Below are 28000 nucleotides of genomic sequence, written 5' to 3' on the forward strand. Positions count from 1 at the left end.
AATCGAGATATATGGTATAACTAAACATTCATGAATGGATCAATCTACTTCAACAGGTACCAGAAGCAGAATATTTATATTGCATTTGTAGAAGATATTATATATTTAGACATAATCAACAGTATATTTACGTGTATATTTACCACTGCAAGGTGCAGTAGATACAAGAGTCATAAATTACTTCAAGGCTCATTAACTGACCTACCCAAGCAGCAAACCAAGATTAGGAAAAGGTAGATCAACAAAATCTCTTACTAGCGCTAGATATTGAGGATTTGACAGCTAACAAGCTCAGCAGATCCAGCAATCCTACTGGCAATGACTTTCCAAATACTCCCGGAGGATTCTAACACATTTTGAGAAAGTTCTTCCAAGGATTCGCCAAAAGTAGCAGATGAGGTAGATGGTGCGGAATCAAGTTGATGTTGCCTGTCAGCTTGCATAACCAAGATATTGTGGTTTACATCTTTAGTTACCACATTTAACTTTCCGAGAAAACTGGAAAGTAAGTATGGAGATTCTGAATCGGTGAGGTCAGGAATAGGTACATCTCCTTCAATGGTCTTCCAAGCATCATCTTGGTGATCGTACACTTTGATCCTAGCACTATCAAGAGAACTAGAAGGATCCAATGCATACAAGTCCCCTTCAACAGTGACACTTAATTTAGTTCCTGCCTGCTTAGCTGGCCAACCCTCTCCCATACCAACGGGCATTTCAGCCCATGAATCTGTCTCTGGATCATAGACTTCTCCTCCAACATCAACAAAGAAGGGCCAGCAATATAGACTTTGAGGAACATATAGTTTCCCCCTATATGATGTCATTCCAGTTGCAATAGGCTTGAGCAGGTCAGCTAGAAAGGCAGTTGGTAGTACCTGTGCTTTTGAAAACGGCATGCTAGGTATCTCTGTCCATATACCAGAGCGGGGATCGAAAACCTCTGCTGATTGAAGAGGAGTCAGTCCACCTCGACCACGAGTAACACCTCCGACAACATAAAGCTTGTTGTTTAAGACACCCGTCTTACAATAAGCTCGGCCAATGGACATGGGAGTCACTTCGCTCCAAGCATTTACAGTTGGATCATAACGCCAGACGGATTTCATGGCTGATGCCCTGCAAAATCCACCCATGACGTAGAGGCAGCCATCAACAGCTCCTATAGCACAACCACAAAATGGAATTTCATCCAATGCATCTCTCCTCCCAAGCCAGCCTCTTATGGTATCTGCAATAATGCTCGAACCAACCATGTGCCACAAACGAAGGCCAGAGAGACCCCTTCTCATCCCATCTTCAGCAGAGACATTTGGCATCAGAGGCAAACGTTGCCATATACGGGAAACTGGGTCCAGGGCATGCCAGACGAGCTTTTCACCACCAAGCTTAGTCAAAATGTAGAGCCACTCCTCTGTTGTGCCTAGTTCTTTTCTCAATTGATAAAGTTCTCCACTCATTAGAGCAGCTTTCCAGCTTCTTGAGACCAGTTTAGCATTGAAATGACAAATTCTTGGGAGTCTGGCAAGAATCTGAATTGATATCTCATCAGGAAGGCTAGGAATCAGTCGTGGATTCTCATCCCAAAAGCTAGACGATGTCTTCTGTCTCTTAGAAGCCTCGCTTTGAGACACCTCAAAGGGCTCAGTCGCTTTATGATTATTCAAACTCAACCTAGCTCCCATTGGTGATAATTTCTTCACCTCCTATAAAGTGAAAGGCGCCAGTGCCCACCGAGTTTGCTTCACTCTTCTACTTTATGTGCAATTCCATGTTCTTGATAATTCAGATAACCAACAGCAAATCATTATTCACAGTAGATAGAAGAAAGTTCAGAGAACAAGAAAGAAAAAATATCAAGAAGCATAACTAGAAATCAGATCCAATGACCACCCTCATGGAATAGACAAGTTGTTCCTGGATGTGTTTGTTTCAAGTAGGTGTCTTGATACAGGCAAAAAACCCGCCTAATTCCTTGTCAACATTGACTATTTATGAAGGCCAGATCACATAGCAGATAAAATGGAATACAAACATCCATAACAAAAACTACTAAAAATCTCCAATACACTATTTCAGATGCCTTATGATGACAGAAGTGCAAAGTATTTGCTAAAAGAGAAAGTCATAATATAGAAAATTACCTTTTGGAAACTGCATAACACAAAAAACAATTAGAAACTAGAATAGATTTTTTCAATACACTCAGTCATGAAGTCAACATGATATCAGAATTCAGAATTCCCAGTTAAATTCTGCAGGGAAAAAAAAAACAAAAACCGAAGAGAAATAATCAAACACCTCAAAGTTAATAGCAACCAAAATTCAGAACCCAAAAACTCTAATCCGCTGCATCAAACAAATATAGCACACTCACCATAAAAAAAATTATCAAGATTTAGCTTTCACCCGCCTACATTTCTTTAACGATTGAAAACAAAATCACAAATTTCTGAGAAAACGAAGACAGCCCAGATGAAAAATCTCGGAAATGAAATTCCCCAAGAATCAAAAAAGCAAATCAGACTCCCAATCAAACAATAATCCAACCCCACATCCGCAAACCCCAAAAATAGAACAGAAAAATGATCAAATTTTAGAAGAATCGTTCCTTTACCTGGTTACAGATGATAACAAAAACAACCCACAAAATTCAAGAATCTTAAGGAGAAGTTATGAGATATTCAGAGCGAAAAGGAGTCTGAAGTTAACATGTGGTTGTGTTCAGATTCTTGTAATTGGGCAAAAATCCAAGGAGAAGGGACCCTTCCCTCTTCGACAGACTCTCTGCGGAGATTTTGCCTTCAAGCTATTATTGATTTTTTCTTGCGGCTGCGTACCGCAATCACATGATTCATCGTAATGCAAATTTTGCATTAGATAATAATTATGTTTTTAATGGATTTTTCCAATTTCATAAATGTTCAATTAACATAATATCAGAAAGAAAGACTTTTTGTTATGACTCAAAACAGTGTAACTAGGAGGAGGATATGCACTTGGACGTGTTGAAGTTTTGCATAGTTGTAAATTGATCCCTCAACTCTTATATATTACTTATTACAACCAAATAATACCTAATAATAACTTGGGATAATCAGTCCGCTCTTTAATGTTTGGTAAAATTATATAGATTCTTATAGTTTGAAAAATTATATTTAGTATTCCTAATGTTTGTTTCCATCCAATAAATAGATCCATCAATTAGTAAATTCACGAAATTTGTTGATAGAAAAAATAAAATATAATGAAAATCTATATTTATTCCCAATTGACTTATTACAAATTTATTGTATGTTAAATAATTTACTTTTCACTAAACGACTCTTATGCATCTTTACAAGATAACGCATGTGATGAGGTATATCTTCACCCTCATAATGATAATTTGGCAAAAAAAATATTTATTTAGCTTACAATAAATCTATAATAAGTCAATTGAGTGTTAAATATGATTAAATTTTTTTATTGATTTCAACAAGTTTCGTAAGTTTTACTAATGGACTGATTTATTTGTTAGATGAAAACAAACATTGAAAATAATAGATTTAATTCTTGAAACTATAGAGAATTTATATGTAATTATACCACGCTTCATTGGAGGAAAATGCAATTTTGGGCATTCCATCATTATGACCCTGTCTACTTAACAAAGTCAATAATAGGAATTTTAAATGAATAAATGTCCAAATTAAAGAGAGATTAATTTGAATTAATTAAGGTGCACAAGGTACAAGGGGGGATGCCTTAATTACACATGTATTAGAGTTTGGTACAAGTTTGACTAATTAATAATTAATCTTTTTTTTCCCTTTCCTTTTATTGATTATTATCCATTAATTATTACCTTCTAGACTCTCAATTGGACTATAAAATTGGACATATTGTCATTTGGAGACCTAAATTATTAAATAATGACTTACCAAATAAAATATAGCCATCTCACTTTGGTATCACCAAAAAACTATTTTATAATTTATTTAAAAAAAATCAATAATATCTCTCAAGTACATAAAACGATAATATCATATTTCTAGCTATTTGAGATGAGAAAATTTGCATATTATTGCTAATCATAATTGAATAAAAATCTATCCGCATACGGATTGAAATTTTTATTTCAAATTGTGATGTATTGTTTATTTAATTTAATATATACATACCACTTATGCAAATACTGTATTATTTATTGTATTCAAACCAAAATTTATATATGTCTCATTTTAAATATTAAATGAAATATTTCTAAGTGTGATATATATCTGTACTATTATATACTAAAAGGGAGAATTAGAAAGTAACTATTTTAGTTGGCAGAATATATATGGACTAAAATACCCTCAAATATATTTATTTATTTCAGAGAATAACCATTTATTTGGCCCATTTGATTTATTTTCATGCACTTTAAATTAATTTTTTTTAATCAATTTTGATTATTATTACATGATTGACTTGAAAAGACAAAAATGCCCAGGAATCAGGGTCCCATTATCGAACTGGTAAGGGACTTAAGTGGCCCGGGCCCCGGGTTCTACTGGGCTTATCTTTTGGGCCGATATCCCAATTCTAGAACAAACTAGCACGCTTTTATTTTGGTGCAGTGCGATTTTAGTTCGTTCTACTGAAAAACTGGAGCGAGCTCACTTGTATAATCGACTTTCGCCCACGGTTTAAGCTTCTGCGACTTCTGAGTGGAGTGATGAACGGAGATTCACGCAGTACAACTGTATAAAGCTGAACGTTGGAGTGGAATGTCTCCGGCCAAAGACTCCGTCGTTGCTTTGCCACGGACAAGAAAGCAGCGGAAGCGTTTCAAGCGAAAAGGTTTGCAGTTTCCAATTTCAACAAGTTAAAGAGGAAGAAGAATTCGAAGTTTTATGATTAGTTTGCCGTGTTGAAGGAGAATTTCGTGACCATGCGTTCGTTTTTTCTTGGTTTTGATAGTGAAAATCAAGGCAAAGAGGAGAGCCCAGAAGTTGGAGAAGCTGAAAGAAAGAGAAAATGTTACTCCGCTAGTGAAGAAGTACTGGCTTCAAAGATACGATCTTTTCTCCATGTACGATGTGGGCGTCAAACTGGATGAGGAAGGGTGGTTCTCTGTCACGCCGGAGGAGATTGCTGCCCGGCAGGCAGAACGGTGCGCCGGCGCTGGAGTTGTTATTGATGCCTTTGCGGGCGTAGGAGGAAATGCCATTCAGTTTGCCAAAGTGTGAGTTTTAAATACTGTAAGAGTAATTTATGCATAGACTGAGTGCAGAAGAGTTGGAGGTTTACACTTGATTACTCTGGCTAGTAACTATTTGTTATCTGTTCATTTAGTATATGGAATCGTGGGATTCTTGCTTTCAGTACTACGACCGCCTGATCAAAATTGCAGAAGAAGCTTGTAACCAAGAATATCTGTTGGTTGATAAGGCATCAGGAATTTCTTTTATGTTTAGTCTTGTAGACGTGAACTAAGTTACAGTTGATGTTTATGGTTGGTGTCTTTGCTCTTTCATTTGTGATAGTCTCCTTTTCACACTGGCAATCTGATGCAGTAATTGGAGTAATACTTATCTACAACCCTTTTTCATTAATGTGGATGATTGGCCATTTGATTTCCATCGTATAGTTGGAACATAGAACAGGAGTGAAAATATTGTGAATCACCATACAATTCTCTCAGCTTGCCTCCTACATGCATTTTCCCATTGTTTTCCATTTACTTTTTAACAATAGACTAGCAATACAATTTTATTCAGGTTTTCGTGGCTGTTGAGTTGGCTTTGCTTGTAAATCAACATGCTTGTCGCCACCAGCACCGCCTGCCAACAACTCCAGGATTGCTAGCTTCAGCACTGGTGCTGCCAGCACTTCAACTTATGATGTCCACAATCACTTGATTAACACCATACTTGTATTGTCAGGTGTCATCGTGTTGTTGCTGTTGATGTTGACCCGAACAAGGTTCAATTGGCATTTCATAATGCTAAGATCTATGGTGTAGAAGATTGTATTGATTTTATCGTGGGGGACTTTTTCCAGCTTGCACCTTTCTTAAAGGTACTTCTTTTATAGCAACTCTGGTTCTGAAATTGATGTATGGGTGAACCATAACTAATGCTTAGATAACGTCTGAACTACTCCTTATCTAGGCTACAAAAAGACAGAACAATGCAGCTAATTTAGATTGTGTGATTGTTACACAATGGTTCACTTGTTACATATGGCATCTTGGTTTGGAGAGTATGATATTTAGAAATAACTAAAAGTGACTAGCCCAAAAATAGCTGATCTATATTCATAGTCTACGAGGCATCTATTCGTCTCCAATTTACCATTTATCTAACTTTTTGATGCTTGAATTTGTAGTGTTTCAGAAATAACAGCATTCTCTCTAAATTCACATTTCTGGTGACTTTTGTTAGGGAGATGTAGTGTTTCTTTCACCACCATGGGGGGGCCCATCATATAAAGCAAAAGAAAATTTTACTCTCGACTTACTGAAGCCAAAAGATGGGTATGTGATGATAACAGTTTCTTTACCAATCATCAACATGTTTATGATCAGTTAATCTTCATTTACATGTTCCGAATGTATGTATGCACACATTATTCAGCTTGCATTGATCTCGTGTGAGGTGCCGTTGCATGAATACTTTGGAATTTGAATGTGCCTGGAGGCTTTTGTAATGGAAACACCCTGCAGTTTTCTCTAACAATTCCCCATGTTTTTTTCTATTCACAGCTTGAATCTCAATTTGATAAAATCCCATATTCCTTAAGTTCTTATATATTTACTTGGGTTTTCATGGGATTTAGGCAATTTTCCATGTGACTTTGTTGAACTTTCTTCCGTTTTTTGTTTTCCTATGGCTAAGTTTTATAGTATTAAGCTGTATACCATGTTTTGCAGCCATTCCTTGTTCCAAGTTGCTCAGGCAATAACACCTAACATCATTATGTATTTGCCTCGCAATCTTGACATGCTCCAAGCAAGTGAGCTTTCATGGCTGTCTTCTCCTCCCTTGGATGTTGAGGTACATGTTCCTTTACTTCCTAATATGGGTTGGATGCCAATCAAAACACAGGCCCTCTTTCACGTCAAGCCTGGTTCTTCCTTTGCAGATTGAAGAAAATTTTGTAAGAGGGAACTCAAAGGGAATAACTCTGTACTTTGGGGACACTGCATTACATGGCTCGGTACTTAGCTTTCTTTGATTGATAGTTTGACAAATTTGCATTTTTCAGATAAATTAGAGTGGGAATGTCGACAAGAAAGTTAATAGTCTAATGTGTATATTTATTCATTTGCATAATTGACTGCTAATCAACCAAGAAACCACCACCCTTTTTGGTGAAAGTTACATTCTCCTTTGTTACTTGTATCTTTGGTTTGAAGAAACAGATTTCTTTAAATTTGATATGGAGAGAAAGACATTATAGGTGCGTCTGACAGGATGCATTGTAGACAAAGATTGTAACATCGGTGAATAAGATAGACAACTCCTCTTCAAGAGAAGATGTCTTAACTCCAGCATATCAATCAGTAGCCTGGGTACATATTCATCATGTTCACAATCAAGAACAAGTCTCTGTAGGCTGCGAAGCATGAATACTTAAATTGTGCTGAAGCCTTTGATGCCGAGCGCCAGGAACTTCAACAGAGTCGGACATACTATCTCAACTGGAGTCGTTCCCAGAAGTATGTCTCAGAAGTTCGGTTTCCGGCACTGATGCATGCATCGTTCTCTCATGGATGTAGCAAGTCAGATCCTACCATCAGAACAACTGCCTTTCACCAGAATAAGACTTCTGGTAATGATGTTATCTAATAGTCCTTACTCACTTCTTCCAAGCTATTGAGCATACTAAGCCTGACAAATCCCTCTGCAACCCACGGCTGTATTTCCTTATATATCATTATCTTCAGTAAGAATTCCCATGTAACAGAAGCATACTTTCTTAAATACAGCACTAATATTCAGTCAGATTTATGGACATGTGCGCTTGTTCAAGTTAACATGTGGTTATGCAGACAGAGAAAGAGAATCACCTTTTGTTTATAAAAGTAGTCCAATCAAACTATTAAGCCTTATAAAATCATCAACATGTTTATGACATATACATGCAATCGATGAATTTATAAGAATACATAAACTTCATCTGTTTTATTAACAAAATCATCATTAAAATAAAAAAAAAAAAGGTGATTGTTCAATTAGGGCCAGCCCACCTAGTTTTTGTGGACCAAGGGAGCACCGGCCTGTTATCCTTCCACTGCAAAGAGCGGGAGGTTTTCGCTGCTCTGTGAAACCAGCCTGACGCATTACCCTCCACTTTAAGAGCCATGAAGTCCAAACCTTCAACTTGAACCACATAGCCCAACTCACTGCTTGGAACGGGCAGGTCAATAATTAGCCACCTATGACCCAACTAGTTAGACTAGCTCAATGTCCAACCACCTTGTTGCCCCCACTTGGGTTACAAGCCCACGCAACTGAGCTCAACGAACAGCATTTGCAGTCTGCTTGCTTATCACTACATCTGATACTTGATTACCTAACAATGTGGGATGGATTATTATATATTCCCTAAAGTTAGTTATCTAATTATAAGAAATGGTTTTGATCTCCATTACATCTCGACTGGACTGTGGATTCATCGTTTGGGTAATGACTATAACTCATCAAAAGGGACATTCCTTCTGTGATCAATGTCAACGAGAATCGTTGTGCTGGTCGCTCGTTTTGCTTTCTTTTACCCATTAAAAAGAAAAGTAGAAACAGATAACCTCGACCCATATGGCCCCAATCCTGGCAAGTGAACTGTGTGTATTAATGACTATTGGATTTGACGTTTGCAAAAGCAGCCATAATTAGTGTCTAGGCTGAAACAGCATTGATGGTCAGAGGATATGCCTTAAAGCTCTGTCGTTCCATATTAAAATCCGGTAGCTGAGTTCAATTCTTGGGCATTTGCTGCTGCATGAGCAGATTGAAGGTGGTCCCTTAAACATGCATGAAAAGGAATTCAAAGGGCTGAGGCAGGCGGATTGCTGTTGTGTTTTCTCTGTTCGTCACTAGTGATTCATAATTGTGACTATGGTGGGGACTTGGCATTTTTAATAGGCTCTTTCTCAATTTAGTCTTGTCAATTTAAGTCATTATATGCAATTTTTTTTTGTTTAATACTTAATTAAAAATGTATAGACATACACGGGAAACTGCTAACGGCTCCATTACTTAAGCAATTCATGGCGCGATTACGTTAGAATTAAGTATTTTTTATCCAACGATCATTGTAGCATTTAACAGTCATGGGCTCATAACTAAAGGATGTCGAGTGGGCCTACGCAAGCAAGAATTTGCTGCTTGTCTTGGGCAAACTTTACAGCATGTACCCCACTTTCATCGAACTCACAATGTCTTATTGCTTTCAAGGTGGTCCTAATTCAGCCCTTGGGAAATAAATCTTCAAGTTATTACAGACAAAATTTAAGTCAATTCTCACAATGTCCACAACCCTATTGTACAAAAACATTTCATAAATAACATGTGTATATAACGTGTAATAAGAAATGCAATACTAAATTAAAATAAACATAATGTTGGGTCACTAAAAGGCTCAACATCATCTCCGGTGTACGCGAGTGTGTTGGGTGCATAAATATAAATATAAGTATATATCTATCAAAAGTAAATAATACTATCCAAAAGTTCCTATCGTACTTGGGAGTATTTGTAAGGACTTAAAACAAGCGTTTATAAACTTATTAATGAAAATAAACAAAATTAATATTCTTACTTTATCTATTTTTGAACTGATTAAATTAAATTAATTTAAATCAAAACTTATAAGCATCTCCCCACTAACTTCTGCAGCTTATTGATAAAATTATAAATATTAAATTATTCTAAACACTCAAACTTACTTTTTTCACTCATAATTTTTATTTTTAAATACTCTTGATTTTTTATTATTTTTTAATTTATAATTTTCTCTATTACTTATTACCATCGCAAAAGTCGAAATTATTGTAAATACCCATTTAGGATAACGTAAAAGAAGATAATTAATTTGGGACATTTTGATTCCAAAATTTCCTTTTCAATGTAATTATGAGAAATTAAGTCAGGACAGCTACTGAGGACTCATAATTCATGCATTACTGCCGGTTTTCAGTCCCCATCCTGAAATAATTACATTAGCGGTATATCACCCATGCATCATTAACTTCTGTGCTTTTATTACCATGCACATTAACTTACACATACTCATCATATATCCGCAATGTCACATTTTCATGATGCCCAACAAATTCTAATTTGGATCCAATTCTAGTGATCTATTTTAAGTTAATTATGTGATAGTGAATTATATTCATTATATAATCATTGTGCAATATAAAAATGTATGATGAATTATATAGTAAATGTAATAATACTTATCATGTGGCCAATCGAGTCTCTATTCAGACCAATTCGAGTCAATTATTTTTACATTGTCGATACAAAATATAGCTCGTCTAAAGGGATATATACGGGAGCAAATGGATGTTGAGTTGTTACATCGTACGTAATAATGTCATTTTTTACTTTAATATTCATTATATTCTCTACCAGCAGTTTGCAGGGTAACATGAATTTTTGCAAAATATATAACCTTTTTCACCCAATTCATAAAGACACACCATTACTCCTCAAACAAACACACAGAAAACACACTAGAGCCTCATCCTTATGTCCACTACATTTAATAACAACCTCAAAAAACATTGCTAGGTGCTATAACACACACACACACACACACTATATCTAGCACTAATTGCATTCTTCTTAACACACACACACACAGAGAGAGAGAGAGAGAGAGAGAGAGAGAGAAACAATGGCGATGAAGATGAAGACAGCCAAGAAAATGAAGGGTTTCATGTGTCACTCTCATGCATCAACTGCAGTTTGCATGAGCCAAGACAACCGGTCAGTGGTCGTGCCAGACAGAACGCTCGTCGATCATGTCAGACTCATCAACAGCACCAACTACGTTCGACTAGGGGAACAACAACGTCGACGCTCGATTAGTCACTCCTCGTCGGTCGGGACGAGAGCATTTCCTGTTTGTCTGAAAACAGATCAAGAAAAGGTGGCTCAAGAAGCTACTACTACTACTACTTCACTAGCAATATCTGGTCATGACAATGTCTTTCAGGTTATTTTTCCATCTTTTTGCACTCTATCATAATTAACTTCCGAGTTCCTCACAAATCATATTCTTGTTTGGAGAAAACCATATTATAACAAATATTAATATATATGCTGATTATTTTTATTGAATTATATGACAAATATATTACGTACGCTATATAATTAATTCGAATTTGGCCAAACGAAATTCGGGGTTAGAATTTATTTATTTATTTTTTGGGATTGGATGAGGATTAGGATAATTAGGTGATAATTGTTTGGTGGCATGCAGGTGGTTGTGATGAGAGTGTCGATTCACTGTCAAGGGTGTGCTGGTAAAGTTAAGAAGCATCTGTCCAAAATGGAAGGTAAATTTTTGAAATAATTTTGTAACTCAATAGTTAATACGTTGTTTATTTATTTTATTTAATTGGGATTATATTAAAGCTTTTTCTATATAGATCAATTATTTCTCAATCATCAAGAATTCAAAAAGCTGACAAATTTTAATTTGTTGGTAGGACAACATATAAATAGTACATATGTTATACTGGTTGTCTTGATGCATATATACATATGAAGCAGATGACAGCAAACAAATTTCTAAAAATAGCAAAAATGGATTCAAAGTATCAGTTTGACAGTCAGACTACTGAGACATTTTACCCTTAATTTCTGAGTAAACATACATAGCTGTCCTGGGACTCCTGTCTTTCTTAATCCGGTCGGTCAGGTAAAACCAATTTGGACTACTACATATATAGGACACAGGTGGTTGATTTTGTACAGATCCTTACATCATTTATGGAAACTTTTGGGCACAATTCAAATTTTGAAATGATTCTTTGCAACTAAAAATAAAAGAGACTTGACACTATTATGATTTTGGGATGGTCTTGAAAATAACACTACTTTTTTCTTTTTATTTGCGAGAATTTAAATGTCGAATATCATATCTTTCTGTTTGGTAACATAATTTAATATTTTATTGGTATTTATACTCGTCTCTTTTGAAAATATGCCAATTAAGATGTATGCAGCGTTATTACCCATTACGTCATCTAAATATATTTTTTGATATTTTATTTTATTATAATATGTATTTCAATAAAATCAAATGTGTGTCTATATCGATGTATGTAAACCACTTATCTAAATGTAATTTCCATTGGTTTATGATATATAACAAACACAAGTACTTGTGAAAGAATTATTACAGTAAGTAACGTCGGAATTTGAATTATTGAAGGGGTGACGTCATTCAGCATTGATCTAGAGAGCAAGAGGGTGACTGTGATGGGACACGTGTCACCATCTGGGGTGCTGGAGAGCATATCAAAGGTGAAGAAGGCAGAATTCTGGGCGTGTTGATGAATTCTATTTCAATGTGTTCTATGGAAGAGAGGGAGTGGCCAAATACCAAAGTTTGAGTTAAGAGGGATTGCTTTTGTTCTAATAATAATAATATGTTTACTTCTGTGCTACCCCTCACAATCAAATTCATCTACTGATTTTTTATATTAATGTATATATATATACATATATTCTCATGCTTATTTAATTTATTTAGATAAATTAATACAAATTGTTAAATCTATAACGAATATAATCCAACAGTTCATAATTTAAAAATTGTTGCTTTGGGAGGAGATCGATTTACTATAAGCGACATGTATGGTGAATATCGACCGATCATTCTTGTAAAGGGATCTTATAGTGAGGCACTAAATGAACAAACTCTTGAAGATAGCATAGCCGACTCTTACGTTTTAGAGTTCCAAGATAGGAACTGAACGATCGGTGTGGGGTCAGGACGGCCTACGTTAGGCCTGCGTGTTCATCATGAGGATTTGTGCTGATGAGGCGTTGGCCCATGAGCATACTTTCTATGAAATGTGTTACGAAATTGAATCGATGTAGAAATGAGTTTGAGCTGCAACGATGATTTCTGAATCGATTATAATTAGTGATTTTGGTTTAATTTACGTCTCAATGGACTGCGTCAAATGCTTGTACCAAAGGGTCAGGATTGCTCACAGAAAGCTACAGAGGGAAAAGAAAAAGTAAAGAATTTTTGTTTACTTTCACTCTACAATTTTTAGTACTTGAGGTGAAAAGTGAAAAGGCCAGAAACTTGAAAAGCCAGTCAAACTATGAGGGTTAGTCCAAAACTAAAACTCTTACATCATTTTCCTTTTACATCAACAAATGTATCGTATGATTCCATTAAGGTGAAAAGAAGGTATTGTTTTGCATCCGGACAAGGAACCATCACCAACAAGTTCAAAAGGATTAAGGTTGCTGTTTTATTTTGATTTCTAATTTAATTATACTATATATGCAGCATATATTTGTGATCAATGATAATTATCAACCAATCAATGTTATAATTTAATCAGCATTATCCATTTCTCTCCATGACTTCATATGAATCTGTCTTTTCCTCCCTCCAAACAGTATAATATACATTTGGCATGTCAATGATCTGCTAGTCTTCATCATCTTACCTCAAATCTTATCATAGTCTGCACTTATCAAAATAGATGAGCCTTACTTCTCTCTTACCAGACAACAATTGAAGCCACAAATCATTACCAAAGACTGCGCCCCGTCTCCATCGTTCTCCTTTTTTGAATGCAACAAGTGGTTGTCCTCAAAGGGTCTTTGGCAGTTCAGAAAACTGAAGAGTCACTACACTCGCCACAGCTGACTGAGATGTCGCATTTTACGTATTATTTTGTTCATTGCGAGCCGTTAATATTAATGGATGGGAATATCACAGACTTTGAAACTTCAGCATACTAATTTGTGGAACTAAACGAAGGGCGGTAGAGTAGTTGTGCACTTGGATTTCAAATATGTTATCAGTTGCTAAAGTCAACTTATTCAGATTATAGTTTATGCTATAGATTAGTACTGTCCTCAATAATTCATGATTAAATAGTCGTGTCGACGTTAACTTAACTACTTATAATACCGAAGACCGTATGCCCTTTAGGGAAATTTGAATGTAGGTTTTTATGTGGACTAGATTCATTCCTATCTGGGATGACATGTCTTTCCATCATGTTCTTCTCTAGTTGACTTTAGATTCTTGCAGCTTATATAAGCTATAGTTTCTGCATCATCTGTCATGTACTGATAGAGTATTTCAGTCGCAAGTTCCTCCAGGTGATAAAGTCTTGCATGAATTTGCAGCATTCTTGGAACCATTTCAACATTTAAACGTGAAATATTCTTACTATTAGTAATGAAGATCAAGTGCATAAAAATATTTTCGTATCGACCTTTTTTAGCTTAAGGTCATATATCTGTATTCTTGAATATTGTGATCATTGATCTGTTTTTGTTTCTTTTTTCTTCACAGTTGATCTGTTTCTCCGCCGCAATGACTGGGAACCGTGTTGCGGATGAGTCCGACACTGCGAATGCAGTGTCTTCACGTCGCCATGCAGATAGCACGCCGTATGTTCACAAGGTGGGAGTGCCCCCCAAGCAGAGCTTGTTTAAGGAGTTTAAATTTACTTTCAAGGAGACTTTCTTCCATGATGACCCGTTGCGGCCTTTCAAGGACCAACCAAAGTCGAAGCAGTTGTGGCTGGGAATCCAGGCCGTTTTCCCAATTCTTGAGTGGGGAAGAAGGTACAAGCTTTCCATGTTCAAAGGTGATCTCATTGCTGGACTTACCATTGCAAGTCTCTGTATCCCTCAGGTACTCAAGAATTTCTCGGAACTGATTCTTGTTTGCTCCTCAAGCTCCCTTTGTCCATTTCTTACATTTCTTGATTTTCAGGATATTGGATATTCAAAACTTGCAAATATGGATTCCCAGTTTGGGCTGTGTAAGTTTCAATGCAGAAACTTAGCACTATTTAGCACAAATCAAACAGTCTGATCACACCTTAATTTTGTGCCCAATTGCAGACAGTAGTTTCATTCCACCCCTGATTTATGCCATCATGGGCAGCTCAAGAGATATTGCCATCGGCCCAGTTGCTGTGGTGTCCCTCTTGCTCGGGAGTATGCTTCAGGAGGAGATTGATCCCAGGAACAAACACGAGTATGAACGGCTCGCATTTACAGCTACATTCTTTGCTGGAGTTACTCAGTTCGTCCTAGGATTTTTCAGGTCTTGTTCTTTCTTTGTTGTCATTGCATGAGAAAGAATCATCAGCCAATCTCATGTCATACATAACGTTCTTGCTGGATTTCCTGTCTGGTTTCAGACTGGGATTCTTGATCGACTTCCTGTCCCATGCTGCCATCGTTGGGTTCATGGCTGGAGCAGCCATCACCATCAGCCTTCAACAGCTCAAAGGTTTGCTCGGCATGAAGACTTTCACCAAGAAATCAGACATAGTTTCCGTTATGCGGTCTGTCTGGACCAACGTGCATCATGGGGTAAGAATCATTATGCAAAAACACAATCGCACTTAAGCTCTTCCATAATACAGCTTCATTTTTTATCATCTTAAACTGGCCTCTTTTTATGACAGTGGAATTGGCAGACTATAATCATAGGAGTTGCGTTCTTGATTTTCCTGCTCCTCGCCAAGTACATTGTATGAAATACCAACTCTGGCTGATTTTCCTAATTCAGCTTAATTATTCCCATGAACCCCAGGATTAGTTTTTTTCTTGGAATATCAGGGAAAAACGAAGAAGAAACTGTTCTGGGTTCCTGCTATTGCGCCATTGATTTCAGTTATCATTTCAACCTTCTTTGTTTTCATCACCCATGCAGAGAAGAAAGGAGTCCAAATTGTGAGTATTTCAATTGCATCGATAATTCAGAAACACTCATGCAACTCAAGCTAACAAACCTTTTTACGATGTCTGAAGGTGAACCATATTGAAAGAGGAATCAATCCTCCATCTGTGAGTGAAATACATTTCACTGGCAGTTATATGACGAAAGGTTTAAGAATCGGTGTCGTTGCAGGGATGATCGCCCTTACGGTACAGTGCTAAAAAGACAACAAAATTCTAACTCAACTCTCATTCCTGGTGTAATATTATTACATCAGTAAAACTGATCAAACATTAATATACATATGCCATAGGAAGCTGTAGCAATTGGTAGAACCTTTGCAGCAATGAAGGACTATCACTTGGATGGTAACAAGGAAATGGTGGCGTTAGGCACGATGAACATTGTTGGCTCCATGACTTCTTGTTACGTAGCCACAGGTAAGTTAGAAAAATAGGTTTACACGAATGCGTTTCTCTAAAATTTTTTCAATATCGGAATTGCACCTGATTTCTCAAATCCTGACAGGTTCTTTTTCACGTTCGGCTGTGAACTACATGGCTGGATGCAACACGGCCGTCTCCAACATCGTAATGTCTTGTGTTGTTTTGCTAACACTGGAAGTGATCACCCCACTTTTCAAGTACACCCCCAATGCCATTCTGGCCTCCATCATCATATCAGCTGTGGTGGGATTATTCGACTACCAGGCGATGATTCTCATATGGAAGATCGATAAGTTCGATTTTGTTGCTTGCATGGGAGCCTTCTTTGGCGTTGTCTTTGCCTCTGTTGAGATAGGCCTTTTGATCGCTGTAAGTGAAACCATAAGCAGTTAAAACTAATTTAAGAATCTTATAAGTTTATACCAAACACTTTACAACATGTTACAAGCTCTCAAAACATCTTATAATATATTTCGAAGAGTTTATAAGCTCACCAAGCATCATTGAACGCTTCCTGCAATTCAACAGGTTGCTATATCTTTCGCCAAGATTCTTCTCCAGGTCACGAGGCCACGAACTGCAGTTCTGGGTCGAATTCCAAGGACTACAGTTTACAGGAACATTCAGCAGTACCCGGAAGCAATAAAAGTTCCAGGAGTTCTGATTGTGAGAGTCGATTCTGCAATCTATTTTTCCAACTCCAATTACATCAGGGAGAGGTATGTATGTATATATATATATATATATATATATATATATGTTGATCCACTCTAGAGTCTAGAACTTTTATTGCAAAACACACGCTACATATACACCTTGGAATTTTCCATTGCTGGCCGTAACGGCTGCAAAAACTTGGTAAGTGCAGGATACTGAGATTGCTCAACGACGAAGAGGAACTACTGAAAGAAAACAACGAAGCAAGAATTCAGTATCTGATCATTGAAATGTCGCGTATGGATCATTCTTGGCTTCATTTCAGGCAACTTTTCTGCTCTTACATTATTGGTGAAACTGAGACTAAAGCTTTTCTGTTTCTGTTTCAGCTGTAACTGACATAGACACAAGTGGGATTCATGCCCTTGAAGATTTACATAAGAGTCTAAAAAAGAGACATACACAGGTAAAATTAGTCTCTGGCAATTCACCTAAATCTTCACACACGTCATACATACACTGTATGATACAGCACCCAATCAGAATTTACCTTGATCTGTTGTGATTATCGGCATGCAGCTTGTTCTTGCAAATCCAGGGCAAGTAGTGCTGGACAAGCTCCACTCGTCTGACTTTGCCAACATGGTCGGAGACGACAAGATTTTCCTCACTGTTGGAGATGCTGTCATGACTTTGGCACCTAAGATGGAGCCTTAGATCATTTTTATCGACCCTATGGCAATATGCAACTGATTTGTGTATTGAGGAAGAAGATTCTAAATATTTATTGGACTTAGGAAACTAGTTTTACTCTATTCTGGAGGTGGTGTCCATGTGTCCAGAAACTCCGCAACTGTACATATTTTTCCTTGCATATTCTCCTGATTTCATCCCCTTTCTCTGGCTCTGTGTAGTCCAAGTTGAAGTAATAGCCTTTGATGTGCCAGGCACGACAGCGAAACAAATCCATCCAATAAGGAATTTTGCACTTGGTAATTAAAATAATTTTAATATAAGACTGGTATGAGTACTACCAACACTTGGAAAACCATGGGATGCTAAGAGTATAATAAGTAAATCAAACATCCATCGTGCATACAGCAGTCAGCACAAAGTCTCATCTCCAACACTAACAAGAAGTAGCCCAGATCGGCTCTATGTACCTGTGCTCTCGACATATATAATCTAAAAGGACTAGCAACACAATTTAACTCTTACTAAATAAGCAACATCACTAGAATTAATCACACGAGAATAGACCAATTTCAGAAAAAAAGGACCGCCATACGCTCTCAGAACAAGGCAAACGATACAGCAGCAACCATGGTAAGCACGAACGACCCGATGGAGGTGGTCAGTGTGGAGGAACCTGAGCTACCAGGAGCTGGTGCTGGAGCAGCTTCATTAGCTCCAATGCCGGTGGTTGGAGCCCCGGCAATGGAGCTTGGAGACAGTGCCAATGGAGAAAGAGCTGTAGCAGACAGCAAACAATCATGTTAGGAGATCTGTTGTATGTAATAAGCTTTGTTCTCAAGAAGAAATGCAGTAAAAGACAACACAGCTTGGAAATCAGGCCTGAATTCAAGTATACTGCAAAATATCAAATTCAAATACATTGATCAACTCATGCGCTATCCAGAAGAAATGCATATACCTTCTTCAAGTCATTTAGTTCGGAAACAATGATTTATAAGCAATTTGCTTACAAAAGACACTATAAGTCGAGCTGATAACTTATAGTGGTTTCTGCCGGGGTATAAATTAAGAGGGCGTACCTAAAAGGACAAGATTAAGTGCGTGCATACAATAGTTTCTGCTCTTATTGAAGGAAAAATTGCACGCTCGGTTGTATTAAGGATCGAGATGGGAAAAATAAAAAGTTAAAAGTGACCCAAAAATAAAAGATTAAAGTGGGAGCATCATGGGGGAAAAAGCTTATCATTGACAATATACCAATAAACTGTAAAAATAAATTGCCGGGAAGAAACATACAACTTTTGGCCTAAATAAACTTAATTTAGGCAGCCCAAAATTAGATGTTGTCAAAAAAAATAAAAAAAACGCTTCTCAGTTTATTTTCAAAAGAAAACCGACAAGCACTTAAAAAAAGTTATTTCAAACAACTCTTAAATTAACATCAGCATTGCTCACAAGCACCAGAGTTTCTCAAAAGTGGGAGCCCAATAGTACAATGAATTTTAACCAGTTGTGAAATCCCCAGACAAAGGAAAAAAAACAAAGGCAGTTAACTGATACAATCACAAGAGACCTATAAATGACATGGGCCTTCACAAATATTAGGCCCGCTTTCCTATATTATCAAGGAAGGCATCAATAAATGACAGAACTACACAATCACGTGAAGACATCAAGGTCTCCAGAAGCAGATAATGAAGACAGAACTGAGTAAATAAAAGATACCTGAAATTAAACTAAACCAAGAAAATTGAACATTCCAGACACATCATCATAATAAATTCACTCCATTCGCAGACAGAAACCAAGAAGCAAAGGGGAAATAGAAAAGAAATGCTGATATAATTACAAACATGACCAAGATTTTAATTCTAAAAAATTTACAGTGATTTAGAAAGAGAGAAAGGAAAAAAATTGTTTCCAAGAACTGACATCTTGTACTCTTTACTGTATCATATTCGATTAAATATAAAACTGATTCTATATTGCGAATTTTAACGATAAACTCGTATCAGTGAGATACGAACATGTTATGGGGATAAATTAGAGGAAGTTGACAAGATTTGTATGTACCTGGGGCAGCGCCAATGCCAGTGCTTACTGTAGAAAAGAGAAAATAAGGAAGAAACAAAGAACACTGTGTTAATTTCAACATGCATAGGAATAAAATATTTTTAGATCATTTGTTTTTAACACACACAGAGGGTGAGGGAGAGAAGCTCGTAACTAGAAATGAGTATTCCACAATCTAGAAAGTGAATTTTTTCTCCTATGAAAAGAGAGGAAAAAAAAAAAACCAAAAATACAGCCACCTTTAATTACATTCTCAGGAAATCAGAAAGTCCTAAACTCAAGAATAACTAAGAAAGCTTTTGGAGGAAAAAATTGAAATAAATAAAGAAAACCCAGATCATCAAACCATGAACGATAAAGAACTGAAGCTAAACAAACTTACGGCCGCAGTTGCTAATGGAAGGTGCAGAAACATGGCAGGCAGCAGGCAGCCCCAACGCCTTGCTCACGTTCAGAGTGACCCCCAACTGCGCGCTGTTCTTAAACGCCTCGCAAAGGCACTCCGCGTCGGTTTTGAGCACAGTCTTGAGCCCCGAACAGCACGTGCCCTCCGGCTTCTTCGACGTGCTTCCCGCCGTCACGTAAGACAAACAGTCCGCCATGTTCAAGACCAGACTCGAGCAATCCACCGCCGGGGCCGGGGCCGAATGGCCTGCAGCGGAGACGAAAACTGCTGCGGAAAAAGCAAAAAACATGCAGAAGAGAGGGAATCTAAAGGCCACTGCCATTTTTGAGAGACTCTGAAGTTGAGAGAGAGTGGAAAACTGCAAGAATTTAGACTGGAGGGGGTTCAATTCAAAGGTGATGAGGGGGTGGGGGCTTCTGTTGTGTTGTATGCTATATGTAAGAAGGGGCGGGAAATGGGAATAGTGGAAAAAGCAAGGGTATAATGGGAATGTGAGTGGGGACACGTGGAGGGCAGGTGTGGAAAGAGGTCTGCGGTTCTGCCATCGATTTTAGGGTTCTACCTTGGAGTGAGAATTTGGGGAGTTCAAAATAATGATGGCTGTGACACTCCAGACAGACCCCACATTTTTTAATTATAAAACTAATATTGTATTTATTTATTTATTTAATACATAAATAAAAAGAATAATTTAATTTAAGTATTCTTTTTGAGATTTTATGCACTTCACATAAATTTTTTATAATTCGATTAATTACATTTATTATCCTTAACGTTTGTTCTTATTTAACTAACAGATATTTAAATTAGTTAAAATTAATGAAATTTGCTGATATTAGAAAAAAATTAAACAAATATTCATATTTATCCACAATTAAATTATAATTAATTTATTATAAGTTAAACAAATTTTTAAATTAAACTACTTTTATAAATGTGAAAATCTACCTCCTCACATGCATTAGTTTGTAAAAATTTATAAAAGTAGTTTGGTCAGAAAAAAATTTGTATGACATACATAAGTTAGTAATAAGTCAATTAGAATAAATATGAGTTTTCACTCAATTTTTTTTTTGCTAATACCAATATGTTCAATAAATTTTAATTAATAGATAAATCTGTTTATTAGATAAAAATAAACATGAATAGTATTATAATTATTTCTTAAATAAAATGTGAAATCTAACATGTTTTTCCGTTTCGATAACTTTACTTGACCTTCAATTATACTGTACCAATATTTGTGTCGATTGTTCAAATATTTAATATATTCACGAGTAATAAAAATAATTTCAGCGTCAAGATCATTAATAACTCATACTCAAAATTCATAAAATTAATATTTCGACGTCTTATATTATATTAATAATTATACGGTGCGAATTTTTTTCCCCATAAAATCAAAGGTAAAATAGAAGAGATTCTCATGTGATTTGACTTAATTATAAATATTCTCTTATTGTTTAAAAATTATAAATACTATTTATAATTTTTTTAAATAATTAAAAATATTTTGTAATTATGATAAATTAAGGGAGCCAATTGCAATTTTATTTGTATTTTTAAGAGGAATAAAATGGTGGTGGTGCAATAGTGCAGTGAATATATTCCTTGGGAACATTCTAGAATTCTTTTCTCTATCTTTATTCTTTCTTCCTTTCTTAGACGCCACACGCTATCTTCAGAATCGTGCTTTCAATTTCCAGATGTCTGGATGCTTTTTGAGCCATGTATGTATGTATGTATGCATGCATGCATGATCTCCCCCTCCTGGAAGAGTATATGATTCCCCTTTTCATTGCTATGGTTCATCAAAGTTCACTCATTAATGGAATTCTGTTAACTTTACTCAACTCTTGACCGTGCTATGTTGATGAGATCAATACCTAAGCTGATTGTTCAGTTATCTGATATGTTCATAGTTAAACACAAACGTATAGCCAATAGTCCTACCCGCTTTCTTCTTGGAAAAAAGAAAGAAGGGTGGTAAAAGGTGGGGGGGCCTCCGTTTCGTGCTCCGTCCATCGACTCCCAACAAAAAATGAACTGACTTTTTGGAAAGTCGTCAACTTTCTTCCAGCTATTCTTGCTTGTTAAGGTAACTCAAGATCTTTTTATTGCAAATTTTCGTGTTCCTGCTCGTATTGTATTTTACATATACACGTTGCGATGTAAAAATATACGCCAATTGTGATCACGTGGAATGTGTTTCCATTGATCTGGAACCATTGCATGCATATTACACATGAGGGAGGCTACAATGCATTATCTTGTAATCATGTCAATATGACTTATTGACATATGATTTTGAAGTTGCGTTCGGATGGAAGGATTTAAATTTAAGGAAAAAGATTTGACGAAAGGACTAAACTCAGTTGAATTCGTTGGAATGGTTTGAAAATAACTCAAAATAGGAATTTAAAAATTTAAAATCCATCATAATATGACATTATCAGACAAGCTTAATCGATTTGTTATTATGAATGTAATATCATTTGCTCCGAATCTATTAAGCCAAACGCAACCTGATAGAACAAGAGTCCAAAGATGGCTAGTATTGTCTGTCAGCATGTCACTAAGAACACAAACATCATACAGTAAATGTGGAAAAGAGCAAATCTCTACTGCTCTAGCTAACAGAGATTCTAACCCCAAGGGGCTGTACTAACAATGACCGTCAGCGACAAGGATTCTGAACGACTTCATTACAAAGAATATCATCCAAACCAAACAACTTAAGTTATGACATAGCGGATTTCCAACTGATCGATGTGATGAACGTAACAAAGGACATGTTGCCAATGAGCACCAAGTAGTTTAGAAAATTGAAGATTCAAAAGTTTGAAACACTAACTGTATTCACAAAGATGGAGCAAGAGAAGATGCAGATGGAGAACTGAGTCACATCGTTTGAGGAGTGGACTGTCTTTGGACAATAGATACAATAACAGCCACATCGTCAAGCTTCCCACCAGTGTATCCAGCAAAACCGGCTGCTTGAGCTTCATCAGCGAATGGACTTCTCCCAGACATAGAACTACCAACATCTTGTGCTTTTGTTGCCAACAACTCTGCAATTTCCTGAAAGTTTTGATAAAAACCGTGAATCACGGACTGCGATGATTTTGACATGCACCCTAAGAATTCATGGATTCGTATTCTTAAATAATGTCCAATTTAAAATCGGCGAATTACCTAAGATGGAAACTTTTACTAAATTTAAGACGGAAATTATGGTGAGCTCTGCCTCACATTTACAAACATTTAATTAACATCTAATTCTTTCATTTCACCAACCAAACAAACAAACAGACACTTATTCTCAAGGATTCAAGATTTTTATCTTTTTTGTATGTTTTGCTCACTTGTGTGCAGCTTGTAGAGAATCATTTTTCTCCTCTAGGAAACTGCATATTTTCTGCAAGAACTACTGTACCTCCAGCTTTTTATCAGCTGCAAGTGAATTCACGACTATTGACGAAATTTCTTGGTCATATAAATTGTCGAGAAGTCCATCGGTTGCAGTGATGATCATATCATCTTCCTCTAAATCAACTCTGTACAACTGAAGCCAAAAGAAATCGAAAAAATAGTAACCACAATTCACGCAACAACTAATACAACTTTTACCCCTTTTTTTCCTAAATGCAATTCTTTTTTATAGTTTAGACAGAGCATACCTCAGCAAGATGAGAGGGGTCGTCGCCTGTTTCAATTCGCTTCGTGAAATGAAATGCATGGACCATAGGTGAAGATCTCTTGTAAACAGCACCATGCCGCAGAACAATAAATCCTGAGTCTCCAACATTGGCCACATGAAGATCCTGACCAACAAGTTGAGCAATCAAAACTGTTGAGGGCCCAGGATAGTGTGTTTCAGCAACACTGAGATTAAGCAATTCCATGGGATTGTTTAATGAATCTCCATTGTGATCAGCGATGAACTTTTCACAGTTTTTCATGAGCTCTCGAGCATAAACTCCTTGTTTGGTCCCTAAAGAGAAAGAACAGCATAATAGTTATCTTGACGTATTTTACTATTTTAGGATGCTGACTCAATTGGGATATCAAGAATTTTCTTCAGGATAAAACTGCCTTGTGTGAACTCACTGGCTGAAACTGGTTAATAGTTCAAAGACAGAAAACTTTCAAGAGTGGAAGATGCTAGAGAATTACAGTAAGTACTATGAGGATGGATACCTTCCAGTGACCACTGACCAACTCCATCAGCTACACCTAGCCATGTTTGACCAGCAATGAAATACGCATCCTCTCCACCTGTCAACACCTGGAATTTATTATTTTTTGAATTACTCACTCATACTGTTGTGACAACAGAAAGATAACTAACTAGTCACATTTTCAGTAAGAAATTTCCATTTAGTCCATATGTTGGCTAAAGCACTTAACTGGTTGATACAGCTGCAACAATTCCGTCTTCTCGATTTACACTTTAAACCATGCAAACTCAAACTTATGTATACATATATTATATATGTCAATAGTTTTAATAAAATGGACCTGAAACTTCCATCAGTGGCATATCTAGGAAAAAATTTAGGCTACTTTATTGCTGCTTGGTTTGATCCCTGTCCGTCTAGCATTAAATAAACCGATCTCTTGTAACTTAAATTATTTTAAGAAATGAAGATCAAACTTTTAAAACGCACAAAGAAACGAGAAGGAAATGAATGGAAATCAATCCCTGTGTTTTATTGATGTTGCAATAAGTTTTCACTAGGGGCATTATCTTTCTCAGACGGGTGCCAGCAAATGCCATAAGTAGTAAACCGGTGTCAGTTTCTAGTTCATGTTTAGCCCCTAGCCTCTAATAGAAACATTTTGGACTCACTTAAAGAAGTGGTTGCATAACATGGTTGAACTCTGAAATGGAGGCTAGAGTAAGAAGGAAATGGTCATGAGATACCTTAGAAGGATGCGGCAACAAAGCAGCACCGGAAGATAAAACAAAGTTCGTTTGCAAGATTTCCTGGCTGTTAAGAGCAATGTATCAGATGTCCACACATCTGATAAGGTGTTATTATCATGCAGAAATATTAGACATCAACTACCAAAGTAATCTTCTGAGGAATGGTATTCAATGACTTTGCACTCCCAAAAGTAGATACAATAAAACAAGTGATCAGATGTCAGATACAGGGTTTCAGTGATTAGCGGAGAATGCCTGGTTATCAATAATACAATGGATCACAAAAATGCAGGAAAGCAGATAAGGGCCGTGCCCAGGGACAAACCTCTCTGTAGCAGATTCAGTAGATTTCAGCTCTGTCAGTTCATGTCCTGATGCTTCTACAAGTTTACGACTCTGCAGATTGTCATTGACTTCTGTCCCTTCTGATTCGAGAATTAAGTTCTGAGGTACGTCATTAAGCTGTAAATATATTTTTGTAAGCACTCAGATTCTTTGTATGAGGGTAAAACAGATTACTTTTTTCTCAATGCTCAAATATCAATAGGATCAGTGGGCCAACTGCAAAATATCAAACATAAAATCTTCAAGTTATGAATAGGAACAGATGATGTGGATGTATTGCTAAATGATTGGTCATTTCCAGTACCATCACTATCTCTTCTAAGTCATATAAGTTGTAGGTGACATGTAGTTATAGTTATAGGATGGAGCCTAAAGAATTTTGGTGAGCACAGACTCAACATTTCTTAGTCCTGGTTTGTTTTACTAAATTCATGCTTTTAGCTAAAAGAACTAATGTGCACATTGCCAAATAAATGAGACAATTATGATATGGTATGTGTTTGAGACTTGTCAAATGGTTCAACTAACCACTGTTAGGCTCTCAGCTCCATCATCTTCCGCAGATTCTTCCGAAATGTCAGTACCAGTTTCCTCATCAAGCATCGGTTCAGCTTTCAACTGAGGAGACACAGTATTTAAGGGGATCACAGCACTTTCGCTTCCATCTTCAACAATCTCGTTCAGCACCCCACTCTCAGTTCCGGACTCCTCAGCCTCATTGGGAATAGGAGGGTATTTGGCCTCAGTGTCATTCATGTCATTTTCATTGCTATCACTATCTACCACAGTTGTCATCCCAAGGGCCCCAGTTTGATTCATTTCACTGTCACCTCCCTTTCCCTTTGTCAAATCTTGCACCCGAGCTTGCAAATTCTGATCCTCAATCTCTTGAGACAAACTTATAGCTGTTTGTGACTGAGGGGGCGGAGACTCCAAGTCATTTTCTATACTTTCTCTACCACCTTCAACGCTTTCGTTTTGCATCTCGCTTTCCAAATTCTGATGTTCAGAATCTGCAGATGCATCCGTAGTAAGAACACTCTCTATACTAGCCTGAAAAACATCATTGTCAGGTACAGCAGTAATTGGCTTGGGCATTAAGGAAATCAATGTGGTTGACTCAGCAGTATCCCTTTCCAACAATTCCACCTCAGTACTAATATTCTCCATTTCAGAACTCTTGCCAAGTATGGAGGCATCCGTTGGACTTGAATCCCCACATTCCTCATTCAGAACTTCCTCCACGTTTCCAGTGTGCTCCATGACAAAACCAGGAGTAGAAGTAACGCCAACAGTCTCCTCTTCCAATACTTCCACCGTAGCAACACTATTCCCATTTTCAGAATTCTCATCAAGTATAGAAGCCTTGGCCACCAGACTTGAATCCTCATGCTCCCCATTCAGATCTTCCTCCACATTCCCGACATGCTCTATGTCAATATCAGGCGGAGAAATAACTTCTATATCTTTACTTGAATTCAAAACGGGCAATTCACTGTCATTTGAACCTTCCAATAATTTCTCACGCGAGTCATTGTCTACTTGAATGACACTAATGCTTCCACTGCTAATAACTATTGAATCAGTCCGATCAGCCACCTCAGTCAAGCCAGAGCTGGTTACCTCTCTATCTGCTTTCTTCACAATTACCTCTGCTTCATGATCACCGTCCAAAACCTTCACCACAGTATATCCGTCTTCCCCTTCCCTTTCTATCTCCTCCTTCACAGTCTTGGACTCTTCCATTTTCACATTTTTTGCAGCTTCACTTGGATCCCCAAACCGAAACAAAAGACTACCATCCGCATGCTCTGCCAAGACAATCAACAAAAACCAGAAGATCACAAACAAGAATTCCACAAAAAACTGGAGCTTTATTTCTTTTCCAATTTTACTTTTGCTGAGGTCCTCGCATTGTCACCCGAGTTCCATTCACCAAGAAACAAAAAACAAACCACCAAGAGAACAAGAAAGCAAGAAGCAGATTAACAAATAGCAGGAACAAACAAACTCCAAGAAAAACTAAAAGAAAAGGCCTATATTACCATAATTCAACAGAAAGGAAATCACATAAGACTGTAAAAAACAAGAATGTGAGGACAACGATGAGGAGCAAAAGGCATACCGTGAGTTGAAATGACATCAAAGTTTGGAGAAGAGGGTCTGGAGAACAGAGTGAGATGAAGTGGTCTTCTTTTTATTCCATTAATTCTTAAACTGTGGGAGGGAACAAGTGCAGAAGAACAGTAATGCTTTGGAGCCAAAAACAAATGAAATTTAAAGTTGGTGTTAAGAGATTGAAAATCCAAGAAACTGCAGAAAAGATCAGCCATTGCTGCTGCTGACAAAAGGGCTGTTGAGTGTATGTTACATAATTACAAGGAGAAAATTATTATTAGTGGTATGTGGAGAGTTTCTGCTGAGTTTGGGAAAATCTGTGTGTGTGTGGATGGAGAGAAGAGGCGAAAAATTTAAGGGCTGTTTGTGTTTGGAACAAGTGGATAAAGAGAGAAGGTCTGGAAAGAG

At 36.9% G+C, this 28000-nt stretch overlaps 6 protein-coding genes, 1 long non-coding RNA gene and 1 other non-coding gene across 12 annotated transcripts; 3 read left to right on the top strand and 5 right to left on the bottom strand.

Annotated features, from left to right (window-relative positions):
- Positions 1-57: 57 nt before the first annotated feature.
- LOC105169201 (Galactose oxidase/kelch repeat superfamily protein) lies at positions 58-2964 on the bottom strand. The gene is made up of 2 exons (XM_011089543.3): positions 2618-2964; positions 58-1776 (listed from the first exon to the last, which is right to left on the bottom strand). The coding sequence occupies exon 2, from the start codon at positions 1683-1685 to the stop codon at positions 261-263; it is 1425 nt and encodes a 474-aa protein (XP_011087845.1). The 5' UTR covers positions 1686-1776; positions 2618-2964; the 3' UTR covers positions 58-260.
- Positions 2965-4610: 1646 nt separating this feature from the next.
- On the top strand, positions 4611-7988 carry LOC105169202 (uncharacterized). 3 transcript variants are annotated; one of them, XM_020695763.2, is made up of 7 exons: positions 4611-4827; positions 4948-5212; positions 5913-6048; positions 6414-6505; positions 6902-7025; positions 7114-7188; positions 7432-7988. In XM_020695763.2, the coding sequence occupies exons 1-7, from the start codon at positions 4755-4757 to the stop codon at positions 7480-7482; spliced, it is 816 nt and encodes a 271-aa protein (XP_020551422.1). In that variant the 5' UTR covers positions 4611-4754; the 3' UTR covers positions 7483-7988. The 3 variants fall into 3 exon arrangements, with proteins under 3 accessions (XP_020551422.1, XP_020551423.1, XP_011087846.1); XM_020695764.2 differs by having other exon boundaries at positions 7445-7988; XM_011089544.3 differs by lacking the exon at positions 7432-7988 and having other exon boundaries at positions 4612-4827; positions 7114-7348.
- A 202-nt stretch (positions 7989-8190) lies between these two features.
- Positions 8191-8496, bottom strand: LOC148787344 (signal recognition particle RNA). Its single transcript, XR_016067090.1, has one exon.
- A 2189-nt stretch (positions 8497-10685) lies between these two features.
- Positions 10686-12648, top strand: LOC105169203 (uncharacterized). Its single transcript, XM_011089545.3, has 3 exons — positions 10686-11196; positions 11464-11539; positions 12421-12648. Exons 1-3 carry the CDS (start codon positions 10876-10878, stop codon positions 12540-12542), a joined length of 519 nt encoding a protein of 172 aa, XP_011087847.1. The 5' UTR covers positions 10686-10875; the 3' UTR covers positions 12543-12648.
- Positions 12649-14185: 1537 nt separating this feature from the next.
- LOC105169207 (sulfate transporter 1.3) lies at positions 14186-17921 on the top strand. The gene is made up of 14 exons (XM_011089550.3): positions 14186-14342; positions 14539-14883; positions 14965-15013; positions 15096-15300; positions 15398-15572; positions 15668-15733; positions 15822-15935; positions 16014-16130; positions 16235-16361; positions 16450-16736; positions 16896-17086; positions 17236-17321; positions 17414-17490; positions 17604-17921. The coding sequence occupies exons 2-14, from the start codon at positions 14560-14562 to the stop codon at positions 17739-17741; spliced, it is 1956 nt and encodes a 651-aa protein (XP_011087852.1). The 5' UTR covers positions 14186-14342; positions 14539-14559; the 3' UTR covers positions 17742-17921.
- Positions 15987-17002, bottom strand: LOC148787345 (uncharacterized). The gene is made up of 2 exons (XR_016066669.1): positions 16862-17002; positions 15987-16734 (listed from the first exon to the last, which is right to left on the bottom strand). It is a non-coding gene; the product is annotated as an uncharacterized LOC148787345 (long non-coding RNA).
- Positions 17922-18064: 143 nt separating the features above from the next.
- Positions 18065-20626, bottom strand: LOC105169205 (non-specific lipid transfer protein GPI-anchored 31). The gene is made up of 3 exons (XM_011089548.3): positions 20176-20626; positions 19794-19820; positions 18065-18495 (listed from the first exon to the last, which is right to left on the bottom strand). The coding sequence occupies exons 1-3, from the start codon at positions 20519-20521 to the stop codon at positions 18317-18319; spliced, it is 552 nt and encodes a 183-aa protein (XP_011087850.2). The 5' UTR covers positions 20522-20626; the 3' UTR covers positions 18065-18316.
- A 2102-nt stretch (positions 20627-22728) lies between these two features.
- On the bottom strand, positions 22729-27997 carry LOC105169204 (uncharacterized). Of its 3 annotated transcripts, none has more exons than XM_011089546.3 (8): positions 27600-27995; positions 26003-27285; positions 25455-25591; positions 25127-25193; positions 24400-24487; positions 23880-24193; positions 23636-23764; positions 22729-23280 (listed from the first exon to the last, which is right to left on the bottom strand). In XM_011089546.3, the coding sequence occupies exons 1-8, from the start codon at positions 27805-27807 to the stop codon at positions 23101-23103; spliced, it is 2406 nt and encodes an 801-aa protein (XP_011087848.1). In that variant the 5' UTR covers positions 27808-27995; the 3' UTR covers positions 22729-23100. The 3 variants fall into 3 exon arrangements, 2 of the variants coding, with proteins under 2 accessions (XP_011087848.1, XP_011087849.1); XR_848395.3 differs by having other exon boundaries at positions 23142-23280; positions 23565-23764; positions 27600-27997; XM_011089547.3 differs by lacking the exon at positions 23636-23764 and having other exon boundaries at positions 27600-27997.
- Between the last annotated feature and the right edge of the window lie 3 nt (positions 27998-28000).

The sequence above is a fragment of the Sesamum indicum genome, linkage group LG8, assembly GCF_026168435.1.
Source record: "Sesamum indicum cultivar Baizhima isolate 11 linkage group LG8, ASM2616843v1, whole genome shotgun sequence".
Taxonomy (NCBI): Eukaryota; Viridiplantae; Streptophyta; class Magnoliopsida; order Lamiales; family Pedaliaceae; genus Sesamum; species Sesamum indicum.

Coding starts and splice junctions, on each gene's coding strand:
- LOC105169201 (XM_011089543.3), bottom strand. CDS start 1,685: ATGGGAGCTAGGTTGAGTTTGAATAATCATAAAGCGACTGAGCCCTTT.
- LOC105169202 (XM_020695763.2), top strand. CDS start 4,755: ATGTCTCCGGCCAAAGACTCCGTCGTTGCTTTGCCACGGACAAGAAAG. Junction 4,828..4,947: donor GAAGCGTTTCAAGCGAAAAG/GTTTGCAGTTTC, acceptor TGGTTTTGATAG/TGAAAATCAAGGCAAAGAGG. Junction 6,049..6,413: donor AGCTTGCACCTTTCTTAAAG/GTACTTCTTTTA, acceptor GACTTTTGTTAG/GGAGATGTAGTGTTTCTTTC.
- LOC105169203 (XM_011089545.3), top strand. CDS start 10,876: ATGGCGATGAAGATGAAGACAGCCAAGAAAATGAAGGGTTTCATGTGT. Junction 11,197..11,463: donor GTCATGACAATGTCTTTCAG/GTTATTTTTCCA, acceptor GGTGGCATGCAG/GTGGTTGTGATGAGAGTGTC. Junction 11,540..12,420: donor GCATCTGTCCAAAATGGAAG/GTAAATTTTTGA, acceptor GAATTATTGAAG/GGGTGACGTCATTCAGCATT.
- LOC105169207 (XM_011089550.3), top strand. CDS start 14,560: ATGACTGGGAACCGTGTTGCGGATGAGTCCGACACTGCGAATGCAGTG. Junction 15,014..15,095: donor GGATTCCCAGTTTGGGCTGT/GTAAGTTTCAAT, acceptor GCCCAATTGCAG/ACAGTAGTTTCATTCCACCC. Junction 17,087..17,235: donor TCCAATTACATCAGGGAGAG/GTATGTATGTAT, acceptor TGGTAAGTGCAG/GATACTGAGATTGCTCAACG.
- LOC105169205 (XM_011089548.3), bottom strand. CDS start 20,521: ATGGCAGTGGCCTTTAGATTCCCTCTCTTCTGCATGTTTTTTGCTTTT. Junction 19,821..20,175: donor TTCCATTAGCAACTGCGGCC/GTAAGTTTGTTT, acceptor TCTTTTCTACAG/TAAGCACTGGCATTGGCGCT. Junction 18,496..19,793: donor TGGCATTGGCGCTGCCCCAG/GTACATACAAAT, acceptor TGTCTGCTACAG/CTCTTTCTCCATTGGCACTG.
- LOC105169204 (XM_011089546.3), bottom strand. CDS start 27,807: ATGGCTGATCTTTTCTGCAGTTTCTTGGATTTTCAATCTCTTAACACC. Junction 25,592..26,002: donor GAGCTGAGAGCCTAACAGTG/GTTAGTTGAACC, acceptor ATATATTTACAG/CTTAATGACGTACCTCAGAA. Junction 24,194..24,399: donor TGGTCAGTGGTCACTGGAAG/GTATCCATCCTC, acceptor CTTTCTCTTTAG/GGACCAAACAAGGAGTTTAT.